The following is a 23,557-nucleotide window of genomic DNA, read 5'->3' as shown; positions in this document are numbered from 1 at the left end:
TTAATTTAAAAAAAAATAAAACAACTTCCAAAAATGTTTTTAGTTTTATTTGTTTTAAAAAACTTTTTTTATTAACTTAACCAAACATTCGTTTTTTTTAGAAGAAAAACTATTTTTTATAATTCAATTCTCAAAAGTAATTTTGTTTCTACACAAAAAAAAAAAAATTGTACTTAAAAACTATTTTTCAAATTAATTTTTCAAAATATCAACCAAACATGCCCTTAGGTTATGAAATTCTTTTGAATGGATTATTTTTGTTAGACACTTAACATAAGTCAACCCTAATTTTTTTTAGGTTGTAATTTTAAAACGCGACCCTAACTTGCAGCCCTAAATCACAAATAACCATTTTTCTTAACCATTTCAAATTCAAACAATCCAAAACCGGATTGTATCCCAGGGTGTCCCAGTATCGGGCCAAAGCCTTATTCCTGGATAGCTTTCACAGCCAGAAACCAGAGAGACAGAGAGACGATGACAACGACGGCAAGCGAGGAGGATTTGCTTCTGAAGAACTTCTTCGCCGAAGTCAGCGAGGTGGAGAGGGACAACGAAGTTGTCAGGTTTCTCTCTCTTAACTTTTTCTTCTTCTTTTTCTTCAATTGTTTTGTTATTTTTGTCTCTGGAAATGGTCTTGATTCCTAAAAATTAGGGTTTGAATATTTAATATGTAATTCTGTCTTAATTTTACACTATTATTTCGCCTTACACGACCTTTATTTTCATTAAAAACAAAAAAACAAAAATTACATCTAACGAAATACCCTAATTGCTGTGACCATCAATAAGCTGATTGATATTTGAAATTTTTGTAATTGATGAATTGGATTATGCTTGGTTCGGGATTTTATGGGTAAATTCGATAGGAATGTGCTTCAATTGATAGATTAAGGAGGTTATTTCCCACCACGTGAGGAAGGATTGATGTGGGTATACTTGTTGTGGAGGTGGTATGGAATATGATTCAAACAGTTATTTCAGTGTTGTGATCCTCTTTTTCCTGGTGCATGGGTTGTTTTATTCATCATTATGATTTGTAATGTATCAGTAAAGGAGTGGCATGAACAATGCACACGTCTTAGGACACTACTTAATGGGTGGTTTCTAATTGATATCATTCCAATGTAGAAAGAGAAATTGGTGGTACTGTATCAAAAGGAGGTGGTTGAGTAAGTACATATCCAAAGAAAAAGTAACTGGTGCAAACATTCATTCAGAATAGGTTTACAGCAAGAATAGCCATTGGATCATTATCCTTTTCCTTTTTAGGGCATTGATGCTGGATGAAGTTAGTAGGCACATTCAAGAAGTTTTTGGTGACAATATAATTTAGTCAAGGAAACTATGGTTGGATTCGATGGAATAATACCTTACAGTTCAAAGCTTTCGGTTAAGTAGGATTTACAATGGAGCATACCGAATGTCATTTTAGTAAAAAAAAAAAATCATTAGTATAAATGAAGTAATGATAAAACAAATGGTCAAAGTGATTATTTTTGCATCTTGGATTGATTATATCTAAGTTCAGATTGAGAAAGATGTTCATGATAGAACTAGAGCAGGGTGGATGAAGCATAGGAGGGCTTCTAAAGTTCTGTGTGATTCTAGAATACACATCAAATTAAAGGAAGAATTCAATAAAATGGATCTAAAGGTCACTGATACGGTTGTGGGAAATATGATGGGTTGATCTCTAGCTGTATGGCTGAATAGAGATGGTGCCAATTTATAGATTATAATCTCTAAACAAGGTCAAAATAGGAGAGAAATGGAAGTATGAGAAAGGAGAACCTCTGTCTAGTGAGTTTAAATAGAGAATTCAAAGTTCCTTTATCCAAAAGGCTGCATTTTATCTTGACATAAAATTTCCCCATGTCCTCCCACCAACCACCAACCCAGGATATTTTTATGCATGCATAAGGGATGTAAAAAGGGCTTTGATATGTGATCCTATTTTTTACAACTCTAAATTCATACCAAATATTAGACACAACCATCCTTTATTTTTTGTTGATATGCATTTTATATCCAACCATGAAATCTAACATATTGATGCAACCAATATAAGTGAGTGTATAAAACATCATGACAGAGAAAGCTATACTATTTTGTTATTAGATACCCAATAGAATTCATATATTCATGTGAAAACATTGGCTCTTTCTTGAAAAGGAGATTGTTTGCAAGTTGGATATTAAAAAGGCTCATTATCATGTTAATTGAGGTTTTTCCCCCCTGGAGGTGTTATTGCTTGGATTTAAGTTCTGAATATTCAAACTGTTTAGGATTTGGTAGCGGAGCACTTTAAGAGGAGACTAGCTCGATGGAAAAGGCAATACCTATTGAAGAGACACTGTTAAAGGCATGCTTAGGCCTAAGGTATAGTGATACCCTAGTTGTGGTGCCTGCCTTGCCAAGGCATGCGCCTTGTTGGAGAGGCACATGTCATTCCACAAACCACCCCTGCCCGCCACAAAACCGAGCATGACAAAATGTGGTTTCACCTTTTTATTTTTATTTTTATTTACAAAATAAAACTGAAGGCAAAAATGGTTACGCTTTTAAAAATAGTTATGCTTTTAACATTGTCATAAAAATGATGGTATCAAAAAGCACTCAATTTAACTTTGGTTCCTAAGTTTCCAAGACTTGAAAAATGAAACATAGATTTTTTTTTTCAAAAACAATTTTTTTTTCTTTTTTTTTAAAAAAAAAATCATTTTGCACTTTTATTATTGAAATTTTTTACTATATTTTCAAAATTTATCTTATTTCATTTTTTTTTTTGTTGGATTTTTCTTTTAAATGCTTTGAATCTTGATATTTTTTGTTATTTGGATTGAAAGTTGGTGGCATGCTCTAGATAAGAAGTTCCATAATTTGATTATTGTCATAGCATGTCTTTTAAAATGGAATTTATCCTTTGCCTTTTTCTTTCCTTTTCTCAAATCTCTTTCAAAAAACATCCAAAAGAATTTATGTAACATTTGTATAGTTTGTATATAAATGTATTTCTACACACATCTTTTTAAAGAGGTTTTCTACTAATATGTAGCATGGGGTTACATGCTGTACAAAACTTAATAGTATACCATTTCACAAATAGCTCATAATGTTGCATCTATCCTAAGACCAAGATTGGTAAATGTTTGCATGTCCAAATTTATAATATATTATAAAATTGCACATGAATCTAAGGTTGCACCTTTTGTCTAGGTCCCAGGAAACCTTTGTGCCTTAGTGTACCTTGCACATTTCAAAACCATGTGAAAGGAGTAGACTTACTCATTAAAAGTACCCTGTCGGTTTTGTCACTTCATGTCCTCTTTTAGTTTTCTTTTCTTTGGTTTATGACAATTTGAGAAGCTTCAAAGAGATTTCTTGTGGCATTTTGAAGTAAACTAGGAAGTGCCACTTAGATTATTTGGTCCACTGTCACTTCCCCAAAGAAAGAGGTTTGGGAATTCCTTCTAAAAGGCTCTTAAAGAGTGCATAGGCATGAAACGAGGCAATGATCCTACCTCTACAGCTCGCACAGTGCCAGGTGCAGCGCCTTCAACTAGGCAACACTTTAGGCACAAAGGTGCATTCCTGGAGCCTGGTGCATGCCTGGAGCCTAGCGCAAGGACCTGTTTTCAGTGCTTTTGTGCTTATTATTATTTTTTTCCTCTAAACAAGGCTAAAACAACACAACTTTTAATGTCAGGTTTTCTGAAAGAAGGAAACTTTGTCACTTTGCCCCATTTTAAAAAAAGGGTAAGGGGCTAATTTATATATTTTTTAGTTTTAATGATGCAATGGAAAACAATGGGAAAGAGGGATAAAGAAAGGAAAAAATAACTCCTCTTGGAATAAAGTCAAGAAAGAATGCTTCTGAATAACTATTTTTATTAAATGAGTAATGAATGAATACTTGTTTATAACTTTAGTTATTTGTAGAGCTAATTCTAATCTTAAATATAATAGGAAAACTATTCTAATCGTAATTGAATTATTCATGATAGTATAACATAGACAAAAAACTTAAATAAAGTAAAAAAAAAAAAAAAAAACTAATATAATAGAAGCCTAAGCATAATAGAAAACCTTTTTTTTTTTTTTTTTTGATAGGCAAACAAGAAAATATGTATTAATAAAAGGAGGCATAGCAAGTTAGTACACACAAGGTATACAAAAAAAGGCCTAGTAGTGACCAGGGAAAGGAACAAAAGGCCTCCTTTCTTATTTAAGCTAAACCAATCTAAGAAATCTAATAATGACATTGTGTGATCCTCTACATACACCCTAGCCCAAATCCTAAAAGTATAAAAAATAAATAAAAAATAAATAAAATAAAAAATAAAAAAACAGATTTGATAGCTTGGTCAAACTACTAAACATCATTAAACACCCTTATGTTTCTGTCCTTCCAAAGAGTCTACATCAAACTAATTGGAGCGGCCCTCCATGCTTTTTTCTGCTTTTTCCCCACAAAAGAGTCATGTCAACCCAACAAGTGCCCTCTAATCGAAGAATGCATAATCTACTCCACCCCAAAAAGAGAGAAAATGAGATGCCTCACCATTCTTGCTTTGGAGCAATGAAGGAGCAAGTGGTCTGTCGTTTTCTCCGTACCTTTGCACAAGTAACACCTACTCGGGAAAGACCTTCCCCTTCTTTTGAGCTGGTTGACAGTAAGGATTCTTCCCCAAGATGCTTCCCAAGCAAAAAAGTTGGCCTTCAAAGGTGCCCAAGCCTTCCATACAATGCTAGCTAGAAAAGGCACATTATGACCCCCAAAAAGGGAGGAATAGAGATATCTAACCGAATACTTGTCACATTTGGATTCATTCCACCTCAGATTGTCCTCCACTTCCCTTTAGATTACCATTGAATTTAATTTCTGAAAGAAACTTTCCACTTCTGCCATTTCCTAATCGTTAAACTGCCTAGAGAAACGAAGACCCTAGCCACCCTCTTCACCTTTCAACTCCCAAGCATCTGCCACTCATCCCCCTTTGTTGGAGGCCATGGAGAATAAATTTGGAAAGGCTTCTTCCAAGGTTTCATCTTCACACCACAAGTCTTTTCAAAATTTACCTTCTTCCATTCCCAAGTAAAAAGTAAGACCTACTTTGTATCTCCTTCCATTCATGTCTAATGGCTTTCCACACCCCCGCGCCCCCCCCCCCCCCACCCCTCCATCCTTTCTCACCATACTTCCCTATTATAATTTGTTTCCATAAGGGATCCCTTTCTATAGCAAATCTCCAATTCCACTTGCCAAGAATAGAAAACCTTAATATATGGAACCCTTATCTAAGTGAATTGCTAATTGTAATCCAAGCTATCTTTATTAAACTAAGGTGGTATGGCCTTAATGCTCTTGCATCAATTCTTCAAATAGGGAAAAACTCGGCTCCAACAGGGAAACTTTTGCCATTTCAGCATTTATCACATAATCAATCTTTCTCAACACTTCAAATGCAATCCACTCTAGCTATTTGCCCAACCACTTCACTAAAAATTGCTTATGTTTGTTACATCTTCTTGACTTCACCACCTTGATATCTAAAAATTCTTCGATAACATCCAGTGGCCGTTTAGAAAGTTGATCTATTTGGACTTTGGTTAGGATTTCCTCTCCATGAAACTCTTCATATGAATGTAAGTCAGAAATTGAAGATTAGATTGATTTGCCAATTTTGGTGGCAACTCTATCAAGTATACATTTGATGTGATCTTATTCACAACCTTACGTGATCCATACTTCTATGACTTGAGTTTGTCATAAGTACTGTCAAGAAATCTTTCTTGCCTCAAGTAAACTAGTACCTTGTCCCCTTCTTTAAATACTTGGCCGGCCCATCAATGTAAATTCTCTTCCATTGCATATAATTCATTGCCAGCCTTGATGGCAGCCCTAAATCCTTCATGAATTTGTCTTATATGGTCGGCAAAAGCCTTCTCTCTTCACTTACTCTACCCTCTTTGGTAATGGAACTAAGTCAAGCACATGCTGAAGTTAGAGACCATAAGCCACCATAAATAGTGTCTTTTTCATTGTCCTATTTATTGAATTATTGTAGGCAAATTTTGCTTGCAGTGTGATAGAATTTGAAGCCTTCACATGATTTCCAACAAGACAAGTTAACATGTTACCCAAGCCATGATTGACTACTTTACTTTGTCCAAATATATGGCATGTGCTAGAATATTTCAAATGAGCTCCAAGCTTTTGCCGCAAAGTTTTCTAAACATGTCTTATGAACTTCATATCTTATCAGAAACAATAAAAGTTTAGAAGGCCATGCAGCCCCACCACTTCTCTAAAGAATAATTAAGCTATACGTGAACTCCCTCTTCTAAGTTGTCAAGTTCAACACTTCCTAACAAACCAGTATTAGTTCTGTTAAAAAAAAAAAACAAAAAAAACCTAGTATTAAGCACATCATCCAAACATGGCATTGGAAACTGGTGCTTAACTAGGGTCTTGTTTATGATAAGACTGTCCACACATACACCATGAGAGCAAGGCAGGAGCAGCACAAGGACTCTTGCTCTCTTGTATTAAACTCTTTGCAATTAAGTCTTCCACTTGCCTTTGCATCTTTGTTCAATGTGCTAGTGGCATTCTATATGGTGGATTTGGCAAAGGTACACCAAGCATGTAACTGGCACTTTGTTCTTTCAAAACGGGGTAAGATTTTGTTCAAAGGGCAACTTCAACATTTTGACAACCTCTATGGAAATAATATTCTTACTACTATCACCATCAAAAATAGCATTGCACACCTTACTACCACAGGCAACACATGTGGGAAACATATCAAGTCCTCTCTAATCTTCTTTAATTTTTCTGTTATCATTACTCAATGCACCACCATCAAGGATTCCTCTTTCAATAGAAAACTGTCAATGACTTCTTGTTCATCATATTCATCATATATTTGCTCTAGTAACTTCTCTTTCTCACCTTCATATTGCGTTAGATTTACCCACCTTTGTGGATATGCATAAAATGTGCTTTCTTTTTCTCCACCAGTGAAACAAGTTTGTGACATGATGCCTAATTTTGATGAGCTTTCAGTAAGGTTGTTTTGCATTTTGAACCTATGTATTTCTTTCCCTTTTCCACCCTGATCAATATGGGTACCACTATCACTGATCTAACTAGTTATGGTAGACACCTGCTCATTATTTTTAGCTGTTTGATCACTTCAAAAACCCTGGGCAGCAACTATATTCCTATGCGACACACCATCAAAGCACTTGGGATATAGGTTTTCCTGCACCATAGCATCATACCTTCTTTTCAGCCATTAAGGCATATTTTGAACAACATCTAAGTTGAACCAATGAACCACCTCAATCTCATTTCTAATCGACAAATTCAAGACCACAAGGTGATAAGATGTCATTTCTTCATTCCTCTTATTTAATCCAACCAAAATAGAGAGATTATTAAACATGAAAGTGTATTCAATGACTGACATGCCTTTTTGTTTGAATGAAGGGAGCCACTCATACAACAGCATAGCATATTCCATTGGTAGGAATTGCTTTTGAATCTTTGCTTCTATGTGTTTTGTTGTACTGATTTTTAGTTTTCCTATTCACATATGTTGCTCTTCAACTTTCCTCCGACATTTAAGTGCAATGCCCTTCAACTTAAGCTTTACAAACCAAACCTTTCAATCTTGGGCCATAGGTTTTCACTCAAAGTAATTCTCTAAACTTGCTTCCCAATTCCAATAATCTTCAGCATGCATCTTCCCAAAAAATTCAACAACTTAAATTCTAATTCCTCCCCATTCAAATCTAGGGCATGAACCAATTTATCTTCCAACCCTTAAACTCCATATTCAAATATATAAATGTGAAATGAGAAGAATGCAGAAGAGGGACTGTAAGAATTTGTGATAACTTGTGATGTGTTTGTATCAACTATCTGTGCTGTAAAATGACAAGACATCCTGCATAAACTGTTATCAATCCATGTGAGTTTTGATGACAGACTTGTATCCCTATTGAGTCCATCTAGCCTTATCACTGATATGCATTAGTATCCTCTGATATTTTCAATCATTGATATACAAAGCAATTAACATTCTGAGTATAGCTTTGCAATCATATGGTATTCATGTTTAGACCTTGGGAAATTTAGCATTTTGAGGTGAAAGAGCCCTTTTATCCTGTTTCCTAGAAGATTCATTTCATATTTAAAAATTGCAGGCTTTTTTAATTTGTTAAATTCATCAAAAAATTTCTTTTTATGCTAACACATCTTTTTATCTCCTTGGATAAAATTCCAAAAACAACTGCAGAATTCTTGCATGCTTCAAGTTAAATGCCTTTGAGTATCTTAACATCCCCTTTGATTCTTCCCCAGATGATGTGAAAAAGCAATACCGTAAGGTAATCACTTCATCCTGATGGAATTGGATCTTTTTATCATTGCTTATTTCATAGGCTAACCATTCGTTGAAATGTTTTATATTTACTTAAAACATTGTAGTTGTCTTTGCTGGTTCACCCTGACAAGTGCAAGCACCCACAAGCTAAAGAAGCATTCGGAGGTAAAATTATCAATGTAGTTTCTGTTTCTATATCTGTATGTGCATATGTAAATTGACAAATCTTGTTCCAATAAGATATTCACAAGCCATAGATTAGTGAGTTTGTATAATACTTTAGGTAGCATAATTTGTAGAAATTTTAGACAGAGAATTTGCTTAGACCAACTTTATTTTGTGTCAATTTCTTTTATTGTTCTTTTTGTCGCTGTTGTAAAGTGCACATATGAAAGCCTTGCATCTAACATGTTCGCTTGCATGAAGATTTGAATGGGAATTATTTGGACTTCTCTTTACAGTTTAACATGATGAATACTCATGGGTCAAGCCCTTTGTTATTTGATCATATATTGCTTGTGCATTGGCTTCTGGTGATATATTGATACAATAGTCTACAGACACATTGACTACATGTATGTTATTCATTGTATGCATGTCTGGTTGGTCTTTTTCTTTTCTTTTCATTTCTTTTCCATTTTTCCCCCTTTCTGGTGCTGTAGGGGAGGGAAAGGAAAGAGAAGGGAAAAAAAACTTTCCCACTTGGCATGTTAAATTAATTGATACAAACGAAACAACTCTTTTTGGTTGGTAATATTCTTTTTTAAGAGCTGAACCTAGAACCTCCCAAATCTCCACCCCAATCACTTACCATACAAAAGAAAACACTTTTTCTGGGGCACAGTTGTCTAATGGTGGAGGGAATGGATCCTATTCCTACATCTATGTCTCTCTCACATCAAATAAACAGAGTTGAGGACATAGCCCTTAACCCTAGAACCTCATACCCACTCCATCATTTAGCTACATTGCTGGTGGACGTTGCTTCCATGACTGCCTCCAGAAAAGGCAACAAAGGCAAAGACCTTGGGATCCGTGGTTTTTCTTTTTTACCTTTTCATGTCTTACAGTAGGCAGTTACGCACTTAAACAATAGCTCATTGATAAGTCAATTCAAAGAAAAAGTATGCTGACTTCTATTTACATAATAGAGCAGCCAGTTACTAGATTCCTCACTGTTGAGGTGTAAACTCTTTGACTTTCAACTTATAGCCCATATTACAAGCTACAACATGGAAGCAGCCTGTAATGAGTGTGTTAAAACCAGGAATTTTGTGGAATGTGTGCTCTTTTCAAATTCAAAATCGTTTTTTGTCAATTCACATCTCTGTCAGAACTGATTGGACTTTAATTTACACTTGGTGAACCAATTCAATTCATGTTGTAAAGATTATGATTATTAACCTCTGTTTCAGACATGCTTTGATGAAATAATAGAGAGATCATTGCATCTCTATTCTGAAATCTAAACAGAAATTGCACAACCAAGAGATGGATCAATTTACATGGAAAACCTCATCTTGAGGTCATAAACCAGAGGAGCGTTTGTGGCAACATCCACTAAGATCATATCAGATTTCACAAGTCAACTTACCAAATCTGAGTTCTAAAGATCAATCTCTGACCTTCACTCTCCGTGTGATCTCTTCACTGTAACCAATCTTGCTCTTTCCCAAACTTGACATCACAGCAAGCTGATTCAAAGTCTATTTGACCCTAAAGCCTCACACTTCAATGTTGATGTCACATCAACAATCTCTGGATTCACACCAATAATCAATTCCAGATTCACTTTGAAATTCTCCCAAAAGCTAAGTAGATAAAGAATTACTTATTCTGATCCAAATCCGAACCAATGCCAAGTTGAATTCTTCCTAATGCTAAGTTGAATTCTTCCTTTATCTTCTCAAGACATGAATGCAAACTCAAATTCACTCTTAGATAAGCTCTCAGATGGTATCTTTCTCGCATTAATGCACAAGAGCACTCTCAAAGATGACCTTTCTCTTAATTGATCTTCGAATAATCCAAATGTATAGAACTGTAAAGAAGTATGTGAAATGATCTCTAAGTTATGCATAGACAGGCAACACGCCTTGGGATTGAGAAATGACACATTGCATGACTCAAATGGACCTCTATCAACCAGAAACATAGTCCCAAGCTGAAACAACCTCAAACAAATTCTCTTGCCCTTTTTTGAAGCAAAACATCCTGCCTGAGTGGGATTCAAAAATGCTGAAAAAATAGTTCTGCCAAAAATGAGCCACCCACATGCAGAATTTCCTCTGGGAGGGGTTTGGTGGGTGGTGTGATGTAAGGGTGGGGTGTGGTTTGTGAAGGTGCATGGTTTTACAATGGTGCAATAAAAACTGCACAAACACAATTCCCAGGGTGGTTCTATCATGCCACAAATCAAGGTCAGGTGCCTGATCTCCATTACACCTAAGCAGAACTTCTGCTGGGCGGCAGATTGACTTCTGGGCTGCAAACTGCTGGGTGGTTTCTACACAACTTACTGTGCACTTTTTAGAGACTTTGTGGATTGGTATGTAGCTTCAAAGCTGTGCAGGAGTATCAAACATCATGAGAAAATTTCTGGTAGCATTAGCACATCACTTTTTTCTTATTTGGACTCTAGACTTGATGTATTATGTCCCTCTTAATTGAACAATAAACACATTCATGAGTTAACAAATAAAATGGACTTAAAACCAGTACTAGCTGTATGTGCTCATCAATTCAGGTGGGTTCTCCTCTTTGTCCCAATTGAATGTGCTGTATAATCATTCAATACATTCTATGTTACCAATGGAACTTCAATGTTATGATGTTCTCTGCTCCATGAAGATGCTTGCCCTCATATGCTTAAATGCATAAAGTCTTATGCACGTATTAGTGTCTGTTTACATATTTATTTATATTTTCTGTATACACATGTCACACATGCATGATCCATTACATATTTGTCATGCATGCATAGGTATGTGCATACATATTCTGTAGTCTGTGTTGTATTTCTCTAATTTGCACTGTGAATACCATGTTTTGTAATGTTCTTAGCAAAAACAGAAAAATTGACAATGCCAGCAAATTATTGCTGAAATTATTGGATATTGGACGTCCCCAATATAATGGCATGGTGACAATACAGCACAGATATTTTATTTTATTTTACTTTCTCGAAACACCTATAATCGTTCCCTAATAACCTCTTTGGTGGAGAAATTCTAGAAACATGTAGAGTTGCCCACTCCATACCTCACTTTTTCATAGTGAAATTAGTATAATAATGTTTTGGTTCCAATTAATGTATCATTGTTTGTACTAACAACTCTTAAAGTTTTGTTTCAAGTTTTTGGTTTTTGATAATGCTCCAGTCTTTTATTTAAAGAATTTTCCAATATCTTTTTTTGTTGATATTTCTAAATATTTGGATGACCAATATTTCTGGAATACCAATATGTGGAACCTTGATGGTAACAAAGAGCTTCATTTTCCAAACAGACAGATATTTATGTAACAAAAAGGTAACTGTAGACAGTATGATAAGACTCTGTTTTGTGTGATTCAAATGGAAGACTGTGAATGCCAATTCTAAGTATGCACTAGGAGTCTAGGGGTCCTAGGTTAAAATTTATATCTTATTTTATATACTATGTAATTGTTCTCTAACAACATACCATTGACTTGCAAGCAGCATTAGCGAAGGCCCAGCAGTTATTACTTGATCCTCAAGAAAGAGAGTATCTTCTTAGCCAAGTTAATGCAGCAAAAGGTCAGTGCTAAAGTTCTAATATCTTCAATTTTCATCTAGATCTTACCTGTTCAAATAATAGATTCCTTATAACACAAAATGGACTCATCATTTTTTTATATGCACTGCAGAAGAGCTTAGGGCAATGAGGAAGAAGCAGCTAAAGAAAGATAATGCCTCTAAAATAAAGTCATTAGTTGATGAGGTAATGTAGGGTTATCTTGCATTCTTCATCCTGGTCAACCTTGATGCATCCAATAATTCACTGTTAAACTGCATCTTTCTGAAGTTTTCTGCCTAAATCTGTATCTTGTGAAATTAATATGTTATTGAGGAGCCAGATCACTCAACATAAACAAAGCTTATGCTTGTTAACAAAATTTTAGACATTATGACTTCATGGAGATTGATTATGGTTCCATGTGAAATTCTGTTGGGAGGTCAGGTTGTTGGATTATCGCATGCCAATTAGTATATATTATGCTTCTCTGACTGCAGGCGGTAGTGACATTGAAGCCCTTCACTTTCAAAATAATTTATTTTCTTACAGGCATGTCATGCTGGAATTTATTTATTTGATAATTGTATCCTACTGTGCATATTTTTTAACGAGAAATTGGCCTGCCCTAACTGTAACGTACCCTAAAATATTTAGCTGCAGTCCACTGTCCACTCGCTAGAACTGTAACTTTTCCTTCCATCCAGAAATTGTAGCAAGATTTTCTCTTCAATTCCAGCATACATTTGATCTTAAAGCATAAACACTCCACATTCTGTCCACAAAGCCTTAATTCTACCTTTCCCTCCATGGACCCTAAAAGCTGAAGTCCTAGCACATTGTTATTTGATTTTGAATGGCATTTTACAATATTTAGTTGTCCTGCATCAACTTATTTACTATTTATTAATACAATGTTGTGGTTTTTTTCCCTTATCTTCTTTTTTCTTGGTAGGAAGGGAAATGTTTGAAACTGAGGCAGTTCAATTTTATTTTTTTTCTGTGTGTGTGTGTGAAAGAGAGAGATGAGAGACAGAGAAAGGAAATTTTAGAGAAAAAAACATAACCAACAAACAATGCAAAGCACCTTATACAAAATTGCTACCAAACTCTATAAAAGAAGTCCTGCTACCTGGAGACCCATCCTCTATCCACACATGCAGGACCATTAACATTATCTCTTTGATCTTGATACTAGATGTTTCCAAATCCCAAGGTTTTAAGGTTCATTTCCTTCCATATGACTAAGCCACAAAAGGTAGCCTCCAGACCCTCCTTTCTCCTGTTCTTCATGAAGTTACCTTACCCAAAGCTTTTAAAAAGACTTAAAAAGAACCCAATTAATCTGGAGAAGCACAAGGACCAATGATTACACTCCCAAGTCAATAGACAGTATGGTTGACTGATTCTTCATTCCCATTACAAAAACAACACCAATGAACCATGCTCCATCCTCTAGATTTCAGATGATCAATAGTTGGGATTTTCTCCCAGATGATTGTCCAAACAAAGCCACCCTAGGAGGGGAAACGTTCTTCTAAAACTCTAATGCCACCTCTGCTAGGCAATAAAATAACGGAGTAAGAGCTGAATTGGAAGTTGGGAACCGACCAGATTTAGGTCTGTGACATCCCAACTTAAACCCCATGGATCACTTCCAAAAAATCTTCCACCATGTGTTGACTCCCACTCAAGAGCACTCTCTCTTTTTTTTTTTTTAGAAAGCTGGGGTTTTAAAAACCTAACCTTTCTGAATGCCCTCTATTGAAGCCTCTCTATCATGAGTAGTAGAGAAAAGAACTCTCGAAATGTTGAAAAGAGGGACCACTCCACACCAAACATCATGCCAGAAACTTACTCTTGCTCCATTTCCCACTGGAAATAAAATAAAATTGGAGTCCTCCCACCCAGTCATTTTCACTCATAATCCCTTCCTATGTGTGCTCCTCACCAGAAAAGTACACAAATCACCAGTCCCAACCCCATATTTGCCTCCCATGACCTTCTTCCACAAGCTGCCTCTATCATGCCATTTTCATAGAACAGCTTTGTTAAGGATAGTCCACTTCCTTACCTCTGAACTTCCCAAATCCTTTGGACAACAAACTGTGCCCCAATAAAAAGGATGAATCTTTTTGTTCTCCTCTGAAACCTCCCTTGGGGAAAGCCATGCTGAAATTTGTCCAATGTGTTGCTCAAACAAACATGTAGACTGAACAAAGTTTCTTTGAACAACATTAGTCTACCTCCTTTTGAGGTAGGTTAACAATTCCTTTTTCTTATTGCTTGTGGAGGCTGGTTGTTGCTTCTTACAGATTAAATTGTAAGGCTTGCCAGAATTACATAACTGCTCAGCTTATCTCTATGGATTTTCCAAAAAATGAAGCTTACTAGTTGGAATAGGATTAAAGCTTTACTGTCATGCACTGTCGATTCCTTGAAACGTGTGTCCCAATTACATATTTCCTGTTGTAAATAAGGCAAGGATTCTATGGCATAGAATTTTATTTTTTTTTGATAGGTATTTCAATGGCATAGAATATGATGTCTATGGATCATATTCTACTTCACTGTATCAAGGCAAGGATTCTATTGCGTCCTTTGTTCTCCTTGTTTGGTGTAGTTTGGGTGATCCCTCTGTGGTGAAAGAAACTCTTTTAAGTTGGTATGACTCCTTTGTCAAGAGGAAAAGGAAGAAGGTGTTGAGAGTCGCTCCTCTCTACATTTTTTGGACAATTTGGTGGGAACCAAATCAAAGAGCATTTGAAAATGAGGAAGGGACCGACCAAAAGTTAAAACTTTTGTTCCTTAGCAATCTCTCAACTTGGGTTAGCATGTACATAAGAGAAGGATCGATGCCTTAATTTTATTTTGTAGATTGGTGGGATCTCCTTGAGATTGAGGGAGGCTTTGTTGTGGCTTCTCTTTTGAGGCCTTTTTTTAAGGTGCCTCTTGTATACATCTTGTATACTTCGGTGTACTTCTTTGTTATTATATTGTACATACCTTTCTTTGCCTATCTAAGTATATGTATACGTGTGTGTGTGTGTGTGTGTGTGTGTTTCGTGCTTCAAATAAGATTAAAAGGAAAGTGATGACATATTGGTAATTTGTGTTGTTGTTCTTTAACTCTGCATCTTCTATTGTACCTTGTCTTGCCTTTTGAATTGAACTTTTTATTGGTCCTTTCCAACCTGAGGTTTTTATCATGAGTCTGGAAAACTATAAAATTTGGTTCTCTTTGGTACAGGGAAAATATGAACAAGAATATGAACGATCAGAGGAGTTCCAAAAACAACTAAAATTGAAGGTTCGAGAACTACTGACAGAACAAGAATGGCGACGGAGAAAAATGCAGATGAGGGTATGCTGGAAGCTTGTTCATTTCCTCTTTGTTCTTTAGCTATTCTTGTTTCAGACTTCTTATCTCTATTGTGCCATGATTTTTCTTCTTGTTATGTACTTTAGATATCAGAAGAGGAAGGTAGATTGAAGAAAGATGAAGAAGACACAAAAGAGATGTGGAAAAGAAAGCGTGAGCACGAGGAGCAGTGGGAAGGAACAAGAGAACAAAGGGTTGGTTATTCATATCTTCTAACCCAATAGCATCCTGATTTATGATACATGCAATGTGTTTCATTAGGTCTTGTCCCCCTAAGAAACTTCTAATGGTGTTCCCTTATTTTTGGTTTCTAACCCAAATTTATGCTTTAGAAAGTTGCCCAATATCCACTCCTAGCTACTCTCTAGCTATTGGATGTTTTGATAAGCTCTAATAATATATGATTCAAAATTGAGATCTGATGGATGATGGAGATGTGTTATTAAAAAACCGAAGGGATATGAAGATCTCAAGTTAGGAAATCTCTCTTAGGCTTTTGCGTGTAAAAACCAAAGTGGAGGTCAAACATGCAAAGGGACCATTGAGGTTTATTGGGTGCAACACGAAAAGGAAAGAAAAAAATAAAATAGGACTTAAGAGAAGAAGAGGCCGAAGAGATTTAGGACCAACACTTCTCATGAGGAAGCAAAAGAGAAATGGAAACATGTTGCAACAAAAACATGAGAGAAGGTTGCCAATTCCCAAACGTGATCAGATGAAACTCATATTCCAAGATGAGGGGGTTCGGGTTGATGCAATAATAAAAGAAATAGTAAGATAAACAATTGTTTGAATTCATGGGTGGCATCATTTTGGTTTTTGTTGTTTTTCAATAGGCTCTGTGTACTAGGCATTTGCATGTAGATAAACTAGAAGATGGCCTGGGTTTATAGATAGATGTGTAGGAAGGTGGTCTGTGACAGATAGTAGCACATTTGGATTCATGGATGGAGATCTAATTCACAAAGCAGAGCTCATAGCACAGATTGGATATGAGTTTCTTATCAGTAACCCTGAGAAAGGTAAAAAACTATCTTGGTTTGTACTTTGATTAGACTTGGACTTAGCAGTCCAAGTCTCATGGTTTTCTCCCCAAGTAACAAGTTGTTACTTTGACAAACTAATGGGGCTTTTCCTGAAGCTGGGCTGGCTTGTTTATAGGTTAAAGCTTGAAGTAACCTATCTCAGCTTTAAAACTTGGGCCTGAGCTGGATACCTCATACATATGTTCCCTTTTTGTTACTTGTTTAGAGTTTCAGGTGTGCTTATTGAAATAATTCTTCTTCTCGTCTTAGGACTCCAAACCTTATACAGGATTCTTTAGGCAGGATGTAGGATAGAAGGTTTGGGACTTAGGTAGAACTTTGTCAAGCTAATTTGAAGCCCTCAGAGCTCAAGACTTATGCAAACTTGTCAAGAGGATGTGTATATCCTTTAGGGTATGTTTGGCTCACTTGTATCTAGTCAAGAAAGGGAATCATATTTCCACAAAGGAGTTCATCAAATGTAATGAATATGAGATTTTTATTCTAATGTTAGGTTTGAAGTTGGGAATTTGAGGTTCTTGTCTTAGGTTTGAAGTTGGGTGGGAATTTACATAATGCTCATCCAAATATTATTTTAAAAAAATATATTTATTTATATAAATAGGGGAATAAAAGGAAGCTTTTCTCTTTCCATTTATTTTTATTCCCTGTGAGTGGGAATAAAGGAAATACCTGATCTTACCTAGTAAAAAATCGTTCTAATTTTAAGGGTTACACATATCCAAGTAAATAAAAATTTTTAAAGCTATCTATGTCCCAAACATTGTAATCTTGTACTTGGAAATAAGATAGAACCAAATGCAATCAGGATGTAATGGATACAAGATTCTCAGTCTAATATTTAGTTAACATTGCAAATTTGAGATGGCAATTGAGTTTTATTCCCATGCTAGTGTTTGGCTATCTAGAAATTGCTTGGGAATTAATGCAAATGTATATAACAATCCTTCAAATAATATAGTTTTTACAAAAATTAAATATTCATAAATAAAGAAATGAGTAAAAATGGGTTGCCCACTTTCCCTTTATTTTTATTTCATAGGAGTGGGAATGAAAAATGTTTAGTTGTGTGGAGCCTAATTTTTTATTTAAGGGGTATTTAGGTATTCTACACTTGTATTAGTTTGCCCTAATTTTCTCATTACATAAGGGATTATTAGGGTGACCCTTTTTAGGATGAGGATATGTGAAATAGAGGACTGGTGTTAGGCTTGAGATCACCTTGTATTTTTATTTCTAATTATAGTGGAAATTCTACAATAGCAAAGTGGATGTGGCTCACATTGAGAGTGCACTACTATAAATCTTGTGTGTGTTCTATCTATTTTCTGTTTCTTGTTTGTTATTGTTCTCGTAAATAGGGATTTTCTCCTAATAAAAAACACCTAATGTTACGTGAATAAGAGATGTTCCAAATCTTGAGGTACTTCATATCCAAGGAAACTAAGGGCCTGTTTGGTTGTTGTTTTTGAAAACTATTCTAGAAAACAGTTTTTAAGAATAATTTTCATTGTTTCGAAAAAAGAAAATTTGTGTATGGTAACTGAATTTTGGAAAACAATTGTTGTTTTGAAAAACAAAAAAAAAAAACATGTTTGGTCGTGTTAATAAAAAAGTTTTTTAGAATAAGTAAAACAAAAAACATTTTTGAAAGTTATTTTTTTCAATTAATAAAGTGTTTTCTTCCATTAACTTGATACGATAAATATATAAATAATTTTTATATTCACAATGCATTTAAATTAAAAAAAATTATTCTATTTTGAAATTTTTACACCAATCATAATTTTCTTAAACAAATGATGACTTTGTAACCATGTGTAAGTATATTAATTTCAATAATTTAAGGAAGAAGAAAGAGCTTGCGGGTGGGGGTGTGGTGGTTGGGTGGAGCTACCTTCGTGGAAAAACAAAAAGCAGCTAAGAAAACACAAAAAGAAGGAAAAGAAAACACAGAGAACAATCTATTCTTTGAACAATGAAAACATTTTTTTATTGTTCTCAAAAAAGTGGTTTTTGAGAACACGGAAAACACAAAAAACAAAAACACACCCCTTACCCCAAACATGTTTTTAGTGTTTTTTGTTTTCAAGAACAAAAAACAGTTCTTGAAAACAGCAACCAAACAAACCCTAAATTTTTCATATTCATGTTGCAAACCAACAACTCCTTAAGGATAAATAGAAGAATGACCACCATGAAAATTTCCCTAAAGATCACCGAGGTTAATAATAAAAGCCTAGTTTCTTTGTAGAGAAGGAGGAAATCATATTTATGAAAATGAGTTCTTGGAATTGTTAAGTTCTATTCTTATTCTAGCATTTGGTTGTCTTAGGGAACTATTTAGGAATTAATATAAATGTACATTATAATATGTTTTAACATCTAAATATAAAAAGAAAAAGAGGTATCTTAAATTTATTTATAAATAAAGTAAGAAATAAAAAGTGGTGATCTAGACCTTATTTGGTAACTAATTTTGAAAACAATTTTATGTTCTCCAGAACAAAAGAACAAGAAAAAACATTTGGCAACTTGAAAATAGAAAACTGTTTTTTATTCTTAAAAACAGAAAGCATGATGTTTGTAGAGAATTTTTTTGAGTTATTTTCACTTTTTTTGTAAGAGTTGTTTTAAAAAAAGTAATTAATTATACAAATGTGGAGAATGATTAAGGGATCTCATACAATCCTACCTAAGGAAAGGGAATTGAAAAAAAGACAAATACAGTCCTATCTACCTGCTTGTTCCAATTTTTAAGGGATCTCATATCTAAGAAAATCAACATTTCTAAAAGTTCATGAGAGTTTTGTGGAGAAAAAATGAAGAAAAAAAAAAGGCTTGGAGAATTACTCCTTAATGCTTATTTTAAACCATATGGCAAAAGAGATACCACAAATTGTTTGAAAATGAGGAGCATGTAGATCATACTCCCAGAAATTCACTCCTTTGTGCTCTTCTTTGGTCTAGAAAGTGTATTGATCTGTCATCCTTCTCTTTATTAGATTTTGTTGATCGGTTAGCTTAGAGATAAGGGGTGAGGGTCTATTTGTTATTTCTCATTCATATGCCGCTTTGGTCCCTTTTGTATACTACCTGTGTACTCCCATGGCACCTTGTTTTTGTTAGATATAATGCTTTTTGCCTTAGCCATTTCCACTGAAACGGTGAACCATGAGGAAAACCTAGCAGTCATTAAGGAGCAACCAAGATGGATAATATTGCATATGGAAAAAAGATAATTGGATAAAAGCTTGTTAGAGGTTTTTACCCAGTTTACTCCAGAATGGAAATATTAAATCTGATGTTGGAAAATTTGTTTGGTTGATTACCATTTTTTATGGTTGTATGATCATATAGAAATGGCAGCTTCAGTATAAATGGAAAACTAAAGTTATTTGTACTCATTATGATTTTTCCTTTTCATTGCATCTCCAGGTTTCCAGCTGGAGAGATTTCATGAAGACTGGAAAGAAGGTGAGGTGATGAGATGCAGATATAGATGCATTCTTTGAGGAAACAACTGAACTGTATTTTCTCATGCATGAAGCAAAATAAGAATGGCCTGGTAAACATAGTTCAAGGGTTTTTAACCTTGGTTTCTTTTTTACAGGGTAAGAAAGGAGAGATCCGACCGCCAAAGCTGAAGACAGAAGACCCCAACAAATCCTATGTTCAAAGGCCAGTGAAGCGAGGTTAACTGGCATGATTTTTTGCGTTTGGATGGGCTCTGCTCTAAAGCTATAAACAAGATTTTTTAGCAATCCATGTTGTGTCTATAAAATAAGTTTTATTGTTCTCTTTTACCTCACTTAATCACATTCCTCTCCATGGAAGATATTGACAAGGACAATTAAGGAGAGATTATACAATGCATTTAACAAATTTATGTCTAGGAATTTAGCCTCCTGAAGAATCAGTTACTTCTGCTAGGAGTTTTTCTTTCTTTTTCTTTTTTTTTGCTTGATAATTAAAGCCTCATGTCACAAATTTAAATAGATCACTAAGAGTACGTTTGACAGTAATTATGGGAAGTGTTTTTAGGTTTTCTAACACTTGAAAGTTTTATTTTTCAAATATTAGAAATGTTAGAAACACTTTTCAAAATCATTATCAAATGCATAAAAAATTTAAATATTACAAAGATCAAAAGCATTTCTCAAAATCACTATCAAACGCACTTTAGTTCTAATGAAACAAACATTGACTGATTTTCTTTAACATTTTCATGTTTGGAAATTAGAAATAGTTACCAGTAAAGCGGTTGAATTTTGTGAACCCCAGCTTTAAAATTTTTGGGATTGTGATTGTTGATACGTCTTTACTTACATAGCATCTTGAACCCCAGCTTTTAGACTGAAAGAAAAGTGATTGATGTTTGCAAAGATAATTGGATGGGGCAAAACCAAGTGGCCCCTTATTCAGGACATGCCATGCCATTTCTTTCTATGAAGTCGTTCATGAATGAGCATTAGTTAATTTCAATCACCTCCCTTAGAGTTTAGGCTAATCGCACATATCCACCATTAATTTGCTTAAAGATCAGTGAAATTTACCCTAAATACTAAATGTCTTCCACCTTCTGCCACTACATCCAATGGAGGCCTTTTCGTAAAAGCCTCTGGTACAACAGTTTGAAGAGCTCTCAAGAGTCTGATATTGTATCAAGCAAGAAGCATGTCAGGACTTGTGGAAACCTTTTCAGATAATAAATAATAGAGTAACAACAAAAGTGTAATACGCATAGCAAAGTGCATGCATATTGAAGTGGATTTAGAACAAATTCCAAATTTAATGTTCCTCAGCAGCCAAAAACGTTTTTTATCTTCACACAGAAAGTTACATTGTACAAAAAGCATAAATGAAAATTACACAAACCAACACCTTATATAATACATGGACGCCCACAAAGATTCTTTTTTTTTTGTTTTCGCTTTTTTAATATTTTATATCCTCACCCATCACCTGAAGACCTCATATACTCTTTTGACAAGGAAGAAGAAACAATAGCCCCCCTCTAAAACGAGGAAAGAACCCAAAAGAAAAAAGAAAAAACATTATATTAAGAAAAAACTAATGAGAAAATACCCAGCACTAGCAACCCAGATGGGAGAACCAACAACCCAACACTTTGTGACTTCTACCTGCCTGTGGCTCAATGTACAAAGGGCAAAGTTGAGGGGGAACCCAAATTGCAACTTTTAGCACATCGAATGAACTACACTCCTAACCCCCGCCTGCAACCTGGTTTTCAACACTCAAATTGTCATCCATCATGTCCTGAAAACCAGTCTTCACAGCTTCATCAGGAACTAAGATATCACAAGTTCGGGAATTCCCGTATATGGGCATCATGCTCTATACAGAACACCAGAAACCCAGGTGGCAGCATGAGCCTGAAAATCAGTATACCGAAACAATCTTAACTGATCCACTAAATCCAAGCAAGAGAACCCCTATCATTTGTAACTTGAGGACGCCCTCTAGTTGGAGTCGGAGGTCGGTTAGCATTAAGCTCCTGATCTCATAAAGAAAAAGCAAACAGGATTATACCACAACATTTTGCACAAGTCACATCAAGGAAACCCACATCAGAGGAATAACTTAGAGGGGAAAAAAAAAAAAAGAAGAGAAAAGAAAAGCAGCGGCACCTGCATCCATGTATCTTCTAAATGGCGTTCAGGCGATGTTTCTGGCGATGAAATTGCTGGAGGTAATGGGTGAATAAGTTTTGGAACCACCACAAGGTCTCTACCCAAAACTAAGATTGCCCCAGCATTATTTGCTGTACCTGTAGAAACAAAAGAAAAACCAAACTTAAGAAAAAGGCTAAACTGCCAGTGAAATGCAAAGACTCTCGGTAGATGCCAGGAACATACCACAGTAATTGGTGGCCGAGAAAAGAGTAATCAAATGTCCCTGCGCAAATCGCTCAAAGCCATCCATCACACATTCGTGTGCACGTACAATCAGCTGAAGATCATTGTTGTTGCAGAACTCCATAACACGATCAGGCTGCAACAGCACACCCTTTTAGATGAGCAGTAACATTCAAAACTTCATGGAAAACTACAAGAACTTCCTTACAAATCATGGAAGCAATGCAAAACTGGATAAATAAAAACACAAACTTTCATTAAATGGATATTATCCACCATGACAGATCTGCATTATATGTTTGTTCAAGATAGACCATTTAAAAAACAAATCAAGTCTAAAACTAATATTGTAAGAAGAAACTGCTATTATATTTAACCATTGATAAATGTAAGTTGACCAAACAAAACTTGAATAACTACAATCCAACGACCAAACTCATAATGCAAGTAAACTAGTACAACAGGAGGAAATCTGAAATGTTTCTATACAATTTCAACTTGATAAAATGTAAAATCAACATCTCATACTCGCCAGTGAAGAGCCAGCAAGTGCTTCCAAGTACGTTTATCTGAAATAAGGTCTACAAAATTTATTGTTCATTTTCTTGACTACAGGAGAGCAAAGCTTAGCACCATGTTGTGCAAGCATAGTACACACAAGCACAAGCATAATGTGTGAACCATATTTAGAAAATAGACTTCAAGAACACATGGCCATTGAATCTTTAATACTTCCTTTTCCAGAATTCTAATGATATCAATGTTATGTGAAATGTTAAGGTTGAGACTTACCTGCAGAACATAAAGGGGATGATCACTATTCCCACACACAAAATAAATAAAAAATAGAAAAAGATGCAATCTACTAATTATTAGAAAGGCATTACATAAGGCCATTTAGGTTCGTCTGCAATGCCTAATGGCTGGCACCCAAAACCTATCCAGAAAAAAGTTTGAACCTCGAAAAACTATTGGAGAGCTGGGCAAAGATGTAGAAATAAGGCAGGCTTTAAGAAAAACAAGCTGAAAATATTAAAATGAAACCACAAAAAAAGGAGGCAGTTAAGGCTGTAATTCAGTTGTGTGTTGATCATCATCA

The 23,557-nt window shown here is 35.1% G+C and overlaps 2 protein-coding genes across 2 annotated transcripts in view; one reads left to right on the top strand and one right to left on the bottom strand.

Annotated features, from left to right (window-relative positions):
* The first annotated feature begins 222 nt into the window (after positions 1–222).
* On the top strand, positions 223–20,474 carry LOC100258929 (J domain-containing protein spf31). The gene is made up of 9 exons (XM_010653357.3): positions 223–566; positions 8,310–8,400; positions 8,501–8,561; positions 12,097–12,174; positions 12,285–12,358; positions 15,402–15,515; positions 15,620–15,727; positions 20,018–20,056; positions 20,193–20,474. The coding sequence occupies exons 1-9, from the start codon at positions 478–480 to the stop codon at positions 20,277–20,279; spliced, it is 741 nt and encodes a 246-aa protein (XP_010651659.1). The 5' UTR covers positions 223–477; the 3' UTR covers positions 20,280–20,474.
* An 895-nt stretch (positions 20,475–21,369) lies between these two features.
* The window catches only part of LOC100253675 (serine/threonine-protein phosphatase BSL3), a 32,965-nt gene continuing 30,777 nt past the window's right edge, over positions 21,370–23,557 (bottom strand). Inside the window, exons 19-21 of the mRNA XM_002264578.5 lie at positions 22,459–22,594; positions 22,231–22,370; positions 21,370–22,097 (exon numbers count right to left, since the gene is read on the bottom strand). Coding sequence (XP_002264614.1) covers positions 22,014–22,097; positions 22,231–22,370; positions 22,459–22,594 — 360 coding nt within the window. The 3' untranslated portion in view covers positions 21,370–22,013. The remainder of the gene's footprint in view (positions 22,098–22,230; positions 22,371–22,458; positions 22,595–23,557) is intronic.

The sequence above is a fragment of the Vitis vinifera genome, chromosome 6, assembly GCF_030704535.1.
Source record: "Vitis vinifera cultivar Pinot Noir 40024 chromosome 6, ASM3070453v1".
Taxonomy (NCBI): domain Eukaryota; kingdom Viridiplantae; phylum Streptophyta; class Magnoliopsida; order Vitales; family Vitaceae; genus Vitis; species Vitis vinifera.
This window is presented reverse-complemented; position numbering and strand designations above follow the sequence as displayed.

Excerpts from the sequence above, each read along its gene's own strand:
- LOC100258929 (XM_010653357.3), top strand. The coding sequence starts at position 478 with ATGACAACGACGGCAAGCGAGGAGGATTTGCTTCTGAAGAACTTCTTC. Across the intron at positions 15,728-20,017 it reads AAGGAACAAGAGAACAAAGG|GTTTCCAGCTGGAGAGATTT; the intron begins GTTGGTTATTCA and ends TTGCATCTCCAG. Across the intron at positions 20,057-20,192 it reads TCATGAAGACTGGAAAGAAG|GGTAAGAAAGGAGAGATCCG; the intron begins GTGAGGTGATGA and ends TCTTTTTTACAG.